Source organism: Corvus hawaiiensis, chromosome 6 (assembly GCF_020740725.1).
Source record: "Corvus hawaiiensis isolate bCorHaw1 chromosome 6, bCorHaw1.pri.cur, whole genome shotgun sequence".
Taxonomy (NCBI): domain Eukaryota; kingdom Metazoa; phylum Chordata; class Aves; order Passeriformes; family Corvidae; genus Corvus; species Corvus hawaiiensis.
The window spans coordinates 15,244,872-15,253,936 of record NC_063218.1 but is presented as its reverse complement, the minus strand read 5'-3'; the positions used below and the strand labels follow the sequence as shown (position 1 = coordinate 15,253,936).

Here is a 9,065-nt window from a genome sequence, read left to right as displayed (position 1 = left end):
ATTTGGCAGTAGTATTACTGCAGTTATGGTCTGCTTTATTTAACATCTCTGTCAGATTTGAGGAGTGGGGAGCTATGCTCTTTATCACCTCCATCTCTGCCTGCCTCTGCACAGTTGTTGGAAGGAGAGCTGCACGATGTTGGCCTTGGGTGCTGAGCCTTTCTCAACAAGGGGTCCACCTGCCAAGGGAGACTCTCCAATGGCCTTTTTCTGCCAGTTCATTCCAGTTTGCAGTGTCAGGCCACACCTAGCAAGCAGCTGGGTCCTTGAACTAGTGACAGACTTTCTGGATCGTAACAAAAGTCTTGGTTTCATTATTTTTAAGGAGGAAATGGAATATAGATGATAGACAATCCCTATGCTTCCACAGTAAGTTGTATCACATTTTAAATTGCATTCCAGTTCATTTATGTTGCAACGTAATAGAATTAAACTTTCATTCTTTATGCTTTGTGATGGTTTCTATTTGCTCAGCTGTAAAGTGTTTCTGGTATCTGTATCATCAAAGCATTGTTGTATCATCTAAGGACCAGCACAAATCCTTAATGAGGAGCAGCCTTCTGAAAATAAGCCTGACCAATTATTGTGAAAATAAGCATACACAATTACAGCAAATGCACAGGACTAATCAGGAGAGCCCACCCAAACACATCTGTGCTAAGTACGTGGGAGTCTCGCAGTCTGTGACTTGAAGTAGTTTTGAAAGGTGTTTCTCGAACTGCCTAGTCTTATTCCACATCAGGGCCTCCAGTTCCCTCTTTTCTGAGAAGTAGTTCTGAAGGCCTACCAGCATCGCCCAGAACGCAGTGTCATTCAAAAAATGCAGATAGCCAGCAGAGGGGGAGCTAATAGGGCTGAGTGACAGAGGAATACTTTCCCATTCCTCTGTTCTTTACTCTGACTCCATTTGTCCCAGTACACTGAGCAGTTCTGGGGAACAGGCCTGGCCCTCAGCCTGCAGTCGCTTATATTCTTATACTTTTAGTACAGTTTCAGAGACATGCCACCATATGATTCTTCCAAACAAATGCTAAGCATGTTTTTGGAGTTAGCACAGGCCAAGGGACAGTTCCAGTAATTGGACTGGATGACTTGCAAGGTCAGAGTTAAGCAATGTGGATATGACCTGTGATGGGCCAGTTGACCTCATGGTTAGAGAACAGATCTTAGACCACTTTATTTGTCAGCATAGATGTAACCTCTGAAGATAGGATTAATCTCAGTGTTTGTTTTTTCCCTTCCAGGTATTCATATCCTATCCCTTTTGAACATCCACTTACAAGTACCTTCTTATTAAATCTAAATGCAATGCCAGTAGAACCATTTGGGTATCTAGCAAAATAAAGCATTCCCCAGCACTGCTTCCACATAGGATGTTTGTGTAGAGTTTGTTACATTAATGGCCAACTCAAAGAAGCCAACACAATGTGGGTGCATGTCATCACCTGTGAATGTCATAAAGGAGAGTATGGAACAAGACTTGACCTTCAAAGGAAATGTCTAGGCTTGGTCTGAAAGGGACTGACTCTCCCAGTGTGTAATTTGCAGCTATGCCTTCCTTCTACTGAAAACTCTACCAATGTTAGAAGCCAACCTACGGTTTGCAGAGAATTCATTTGGATTTATCCACTCAAATTTTATTTACTTACAGTGTTTTAACTGAGTCTCTGTAGGTACAAAAATGCTGTTAACGAGGATTTTCTTGTTATTTTCTAAGTCCGTGAGAGATTTTTCTCTCTCACAGAAGGGGTAGCAGGGAATGTAAACAACCAAGCCACCTGCAACCTTGGAAAGTCTTGTTTATGGTATAGTAGAAAATATTTTGGTAGTGGATGTTTTAGGATTTTGGCCAATCACCCCCAAGGGGTGGCTGATCCTTTGTCCAATTAGACTATGAAGAAAAAGGTCTATAAAGAGTTTGTAAAATAATTAAGTAAATCAATCTTGCTGCACAATTCCTGCCTGCTGGATCTTCTCTCCTCCTCCTCCCTACGGCTGCGGGACACGGTGATATACCGTAGGAACCAGGCCTGCGGTAATAAGTCTCTCAGCTGGGTGTTACCTTGCTTTTCGGAGATGGCACTGATCACTAAAAGGCTGATTTATAAAATTCTTCACAATTCACTAATAGGTATATCTCAGTGGTTATTTTCTATAGAAGGATGAAGCAAAAAGGGTGTTTCTGAGAATAACTGCACTCTTTCCCGACTTCTTTGGAAAAAGAAAATTGTTAGTAACTGTTTTATATAATTTTAATTGCAATGGACAATAATTCCATAAAATGCAATTCAAATCAATATGACCAGCCAATGACCAATCATTTTTCAGTCGGGTTTACGATTTTTCCCATGAAGAGGATGCTCTGAGTATATTGATCAACAATCAACAGCAAAAATGGATGATTGAATTTAACGATGGGAGGAGCAGAATGAGGAAGAAAATCTATGCTGCTGGTTGCTGCAGCCTCTGTGCCATTCTCATGAATCTTCAGCAGGGCCTTGTGAGTAGCCTACAATAAAATACAGAAAGAATTAATGTATGTGGAAGATGTGGTGTGAAATTATTCAAATTAACACAAAGTTAATTCAACTACTGCCTTTCACAAAAATTGCTGGTAAGAAGGACCCAGGAAGAAGGGTGCTACAGCCCACTGTGGGTTTTTTAGCAATGTTGTCTCAATAAGCAAATATTTACACATTCAGTGTTCCTCATCACAAGTGTATCAATGCAGACCTTAGCAACTGCACACCTTGTGGAATTAATTGAAAGTAAATAGCCAAGCAAATTCACAGGGAATATCAGTTTGAAAGGGAAAGGAAATGGGGCTCCAGAACTGCTCTGTGTGTATTCTTAACAGCACATGCATTACAGTTTAGCCAGGTAGAAAGTCAACCTTGATACCAAATATTTTGTTGGATATTTTTAATCTTTTTCTAGCCCCAAAATGTTAGAAAATTTAAGTGCTGTTTTCAGAATGGCTGTAAAAATGCTAGTCTTCACATTATTTTCACTAAATGGGATGTTTTCCTCAAGTCTGGTCCATTTTACATTGTTAGCACTCAACAGAGCCTTCAATGGTAAGAGCAGTTTTTAAATCCTTTAAAATTATAGAATGCATGTTAGAAAAAAGCCACTTTTTTTGTGGATATGCGGATGCAAGACATCCACGACACAGTTACCCATAGGCTCTTCTTATACATGCAGAAAATATGCTGTGTTTATTTTCCTGGTTAAATGCTAAACCCACCCCTCCATCCCCCCTCCACCTTTGCCTGTCAGACAAAAGAAAATATCCTTATCTCCAGATCTTGGACAAGTCTGAGGGGGTTTAAGGAGACTTTATCAGCTAAATGTTCTATTTCACATTATTAGCCAGCCCTAGCAATAAGTAAAATTTCACTGGTGACCTTAGGATAAGGCAATTGGCTGTTCAGGAATCCACAGGTGGTTGTTTCTGCTGACACACTTACTTTTGAAACCTTCACATCAGGGTTTCCTGTGATTCCAGACAAATCAGCCTGATCAGAAAACACATCAGTTACACCCAGGTTCATTAAGATCTTCTTTAAGTCATAGGTGCCTGAAATTGATAGTTTTGGAATATGCAATTCCATCCTCCTGTTAATTCAAAAGAAAATATGGTAGTTACTGCAATCAGAGCATGCCTTGGACTGAAGATTCCCAGCTTGCTGGTGATTCTTCTGTGCTAAAATGCTAGTCCTTTCATCTAAAAAACATGGCAAGAAAAAAGAAGATGGGAAGATGCTGGTCTGGAGGACAGGAATGTATGGAAGGAGAAAGAAATCAGTTCATGTTACTTGCATGATTCTGCAACACAGTCACTTTATGAGACAGTAGGCAGTAGTGCGGCCAGCATTTCTGGGACAAGGTTTGCATTCTTTTTCTAACCTTGAAGGTTCTGCTTTTGGAATTCACACCCCATTCCCTCTGAGGGATCTGACTGCTATGTCAAAGTATTACCACTCTTAAAATATTTTGCTTGAGACAAGGGAAATGGAGACAATTAGTAGCAACTAGAAAATGTATGGGGGAAAAAGAATTAAATTTCCCACCTCAGAGATCTCTTCTCTCATCACAAGGCAATATTGATTCTAATTTTTGCTGAAAGTATCAAATCATTTGGTCTGACCCTTCATACTTATTCCATTGTTTAAAACTCCCATTAAAAATAGAAGATAGTAGCTGTAAGACCTGACCATAGCATTCAGACTTTGGATTCTGACTACCTCAAATCATCAAATCAAAATTCTATATTTACCATCTTTGAAGAGATCTTTCCCATTTAGAAACAGTTTTTTTTGTCAGGGCATGTTCCAACTGTTTCATTTTTCCTTTATTGGGCAGGATAAACAAAGCTGCAACATCTCCCTTGTAAGGAATCTGTACCACCTTGCAAGACAGCTTCCTGTCAGAGTATGCTTTATAAAATCCATCTCGAACCATCATCTCCACTTCAGCTGAGGTCTTTGCATTCACATGGAAATAGTCCTTGTGGGTCCCCTTAATATTGAAAGGATTTTCCCAGTAGGCTTAAAACCAAAAGAGAAAGAATGGAATTGAATACTTCGTTCAATGAGGATATATTAATATAGTCCAGACTAATGTACAAGAAATAAACCCATATCTGAAGATTTACACTTATACTTGAAGATAGAAATTATTCCAAGTTTATTAAAGACCTTATTCTCTGTCATCTTTGCTGTACTGTGTTCCGTAACAATTAAATGTCCCAGGTTATATTTTGTATGGACTTGTGCAACATCTAAGTTAGATAAATTAGATGAAGTAACTTCATCATATTACCTCATGTTTTATTTAAAGCAAATGAAAACTGACCAGAATCCAGTGATTTGCTATCTGTTTTCTTAATACGGCTCGTAAAGCGAATTTCACAGCAGATGTCTGACCTTTAAAATGTGGCATGTTAAGCTCCTCACATGCTTTTTTATGTTTTTCATCTTGTAGCACTAAGAAAAAGCTTACATGCTAGAGAAACACAAACTTTTGGACCTGAACGTAACTGCAGTATGGTAAATGGAATAGGGCCTCAAGGTATTTAGTCTTCAAAATCGTTTTCTCTTAATGTTTATTCAATTGAATTTTCTATGATATTTTATTCTGTATTAAAACAGTTCATTCACTAAACAAATAGACAAGGATTGCAGCTTGCCATTCTGTACGTATGGTTTTTTTGTTTTTTTTTTTAATGTTGGATAGAAATAGCCTAGTTTGAAAAAATAATAATGGTATGTAAACTCCACAGTATTCTGGTTACTTTATAAGTTTAAGCCTTTCCCCTTGCCCTCCAGAAAAGAAATATGCTCTGGTATGGTACTCAGACTATGGCACCTGAGACTAGGGCACCCAAATTTAATAAAGTATTTGAAATAAAATCTGTTTTCTTGAAAGTTCATAATTTCCAAATATTTTCCAAATATTCCTTTCTAGGTGGGAAATTCCATGTATGTCCTACATGCTGCTGGAAATGAACACCTAAGAAGAAATTAGTCATTGCCAAAGCAATACATTCAAATATCTCTTGGGATATGTGTAATATGATGACAAGGTGCAGAACATTTGGACTCCAACTCCAGAGGTACCTACCCATTTAATGGTCATGGACTGTAAGTAAATGAAAGTTTTTGGCAATCTTTGTTAATCATCATCTTCAGAATTTAGTTTTCTACTTTGTGCATCCAATGCGTAAACATTTTAATTTTTAAAGTAATAAGTAGATGAAATAAAGTAGATAGACAGGAAAATTTAACAATGCACGAACCTGTTGTGCTCTGGCAATTCCCTGAACCTGAATATTGCAAGTACATGAACTTCTATGCTTAGAAGTCTAAATATATGCTAGAAACCTCTGTGGAGGGGGTTTCAAAGTTGAAAACTTCAAACTTTTTTTCATAATAGTCTCATCTAAACACATTCACTTAAAAATTGTTCAGAAATAACTTGTGTACTTGTTTTAGTGCGGGTGAAATAGCACTAAACAGATGCAGTAAGTAGCATCTATGCAACTTACCTTTGAAATAAATGTAGTTAACAATTACCATCAGAGTGTTGGGATCAAGGTCCTCAAGTATTTGGTTTATATACCCATGGGTTTTATTCTTTACATAATCGTTGATCTCTTTTTTAGCTTCAGTGGAATTCTGGAAGCTACTAGAAACCACTTTTCCTCTGTACAGTTTTTGGATGTCCTTCAGAAATGTTTTTGTTGGCTTCAGGTGTTTGTCCATGAACAGGGTGTTCCCCATGCTCAGCTGCACCTGGCTACCAGGGCGGTTTAGCAAGAGGAGGAGATGATGAAAGCCCTCATGTATCTCCTTCTTCTGGATGGTGGTGAGGTTAAAGGCCAGCCCTTCCAGCACCTGAGCCTGGCTAGTGCCTCGGGAGCCCAGGGCCAGAAGGGCAAAGGCAGCAGAGATGCTGACTGGGGAAAAGAAAATGTTCTTGCCAGCTTCTTGGGTATTTGCTTGCCTGTAAAACTGAAAGGCAAAGTCTGTATTGCTGGGGACTATCCTTTGGCAGGACTTAAGAGGATCTCTCTCATGGGAATGCTGCTCCTGGGGGTCAGTTGCCTCGGGCTGGGCAGCGTGGTGGTCAGTCTGTGTCAGGCTGTGGGCATTGAGGTGAAGCATGGCCACCAGCAAGCACAGCAGAAGGGTGGCCCTCATCATTCTTCACAGCTACTGCGTGGACAAAGAACAAAAGGTCTTGGATGCTGGAGGTCAGCTGTATCAACATCTCATCGTTTACTTCTGTCTGCTACTGCCTTCAAGTGGTAATCACTGTTATCTCCTGACCTCCTCCTTTGCTATGGAAGTTTTTTTTAAATCCTTGTGCTTCTGAGTTTACCTGTAATTCCTATCCATTGCTGCCTACTTCAGTTCTGCTTTACTCCACCTACAGAAGTTCCTTGTTAGCAGGGAAAGAAACGTGTGTCTTAAAGAAAAATAAGAGTCCAAGGGAGAGAAGAAATGAAAAGGTACCTTTTTTTTTTAATGGCAAAGCAACACATCAGAAGCATTCTGATTAATGATTTTATGTTTATCTCTTAAGAATTCCTAGGATTATTATGCTGTTACGGTTTGAATGAGGTTTATATTAAGTGACAGTGCCGTATCAAAGGAAAACAATATGAGATTGCAGCAATCAAAAATGCTATTTCTTTTACTCCTGACTCATTTTAACATACAAAGTGACTGATCATAAGGGCTAGTAAAATTTTTCTGCTTCAATACCTGATTAGATTAGAATATGTTTATTTTAAATGACCACTTATGTGTCACTTGTCTTCCAGGGTTCCTTCTTCTGTGTATACCACATCTTGTCATGGGGAGGTGAGACCATTGGTGTGGACTTGGCCTCTCCTGTCTTTCCAAATTTCATATTAGCAAAAAAGTATCCTTTTGTAAGGTAAATATGCCTAAGGCCAGAGTAGTGCTCAGCAGCAAGACTGGATCAGTGCATCTTGGACATTTGAAGTGACTGTGAACATTTCTTTTTTCTTTGTTTGTTTGTTGCTTTCTCTTTTACCAGTTAGACCAAGAACATGCTGGGGTGATTTGTGGTGTGCTAAGATACTTTAGTTGTCAAAAAACAGTTAAGAGTTATTTCCATTAAAAAGATGGTACTAGAGACTAAAAGAGCTCCAAATAGCCTTCATCTAATGTCCTATCTGAAACAGAACAGCTTCAGGCAGAATAGCATGAGTTAGGTGTTCACCTCCAATCAATGGTAAAGGCACTCAAAGATATGGGTTCAGCAGAGCAGATGAGATGTTTACTGGGATTTTCTCCACCCTGTGACAGCACTCTGATCACTAAGGTTTGGGTGAAAGGGAGCCAGCTTGTGCTTCTGCTGCTTTGCTCTGTGTGATCTGGTAAATTGTAATTTACAGAGGACTTTGGCATAGCAAAATCAGTTTGTGAATTCTGTCTGGACTATCTTAGTGTAAGCAAGACATTTACTCATTCACTTCAGTTTTGGTTTCGTAGTTGTAAGCTTTAGGGAAAATTAGTAATGGTAGATAAAATTGACAGTTGAGAAGTCAGAATACTTCTGTTATTGAAGCAGATTTCTTCTAGATTTCTTCTAGAGCTATTTGGTATAAATATTCAGTGCAGAGTTATACTCTATGGAGCTGATATAATGAATCCCCAGATTTTGCTATTCAATATTTCTTGAAATTAAGTTCAGCTGTCATTTGAGCATTTAGAAACTAAGTTTCACCCTGGAAAGCAGATGTGCTTTATGACTCACTTAGCCAAATAGCATACAGCTGGGTCAAAATCATTAGGGTAAAGATAACTGGGTACTTACTTTACATTCAGAAGGCTCTTGCTCTCAATGGGCTGTGCTGTTTGTTGCTGCTTTACTCATACTGCTGTTTTCCTCTGTTAAACATTACATGGCTTCAGATACATATTACCTAGAGGCACAAAGCTGAATGCTAATGAAGCCAATGTTTTTGGACCTTGTATGCATATGTCCACATCTCTTCACTCCAAACAGAGAGCAAAGACCACAGGGCCCAGCTAGTCGGTAGAGCAGAGTGTTACATCCCAAAGGGTATGCAACTCCTAAGCAAATATTTATTGGAAATGATATTTTGGTGTCAAGAGCAGCTACTCTGCCCTAGGTGCTACCTGAGACAGATATAACTGTTCATCTGGAGAGACAATTTTGCCCAGCACTAAGCTCCAAAGGCCAGGGTGAGGGAACTACAAGGAGCACCACCTGTCCTCAGTCATGCTACCCACCTTACTGGACTCCACTTATGTATCAACACCTCATCTATTATTTCCACACAGTAGAAACCCCACTGGTCACTACTCAGAAGCCAACGAGTCCTCTTGGCCTCATAAATAAAGAGGGTAGCTCATTAAGTCATGTAGGAATGGTGAATTTTAGCTTTGTGACAATTTATTAAATAGTCTCCTCACAATGAAATTACTCTTTCTGTATCTCTGTTAAGTACTGCCTAACCTATAAAGATCTGAAAAGTACTTAATGTAGACTTCAGCACTTGAAAA

General features: G+C 39.2%; 1 protein-coding gene across 1 annotated transcript; it reads right to left on the bottom strand.

Moving 5' to 3' along the window:
* Nucleotides 1-2,234: 2,234 nt before the first annotated feature.
* On the bottom strand, nt 2,235-8,534 carry LOC125328137 (alpha-1-antitrypsin-like). Its single transcript, XM_048308390.1, has 5 exons — nt 8,353-8,534; nt 6,050-6,719; nt 4,280-4,550; nt 3,471-3,618; nt 2,235-2,509 (listed from the first exon to the last, which is right to left on the bottom strand). Exons 2-5 carry the CDS (start codon nt 6,705-6,707, stop codon nt 2,318-2,320), a joined length of 1,269 nt encoding a protein of 422 aa, XP_048164347.1. The 5' UTR covers nt 6,708-6,719; nt 8,353-8,534; the 3' UTR covers nt 2,235-2,317.
* Between the last annotated feature and the right edge of the window lie 531 nt (nt 8,535-9,065).

Bases quoted from the DNA above. Each gene is read 5' to 3' on its own strand.
- LOC125328137 (XM_048308390.1), bottom strand. From the start codon at position 6,707: ATGATGAGGGCCACCCTTCTGCTGTGCTTGCTGGTGGCCATGCTTCAC. The intron at 3,619-4,279 runs GTAAATATAGAA...TTGAATTAACAG, and splicing joins GAAAGATCTCTTCAAAGATG to GAGGATGGAATTGCATATTC. The intron at 2,510-3,470 runs GTAAGTGTGTCA...ATTTTATTGTAG, and splicing joins CTGATGTGAAGGTTTCAAAA to GCTACTCACAAGGCCCTGCT.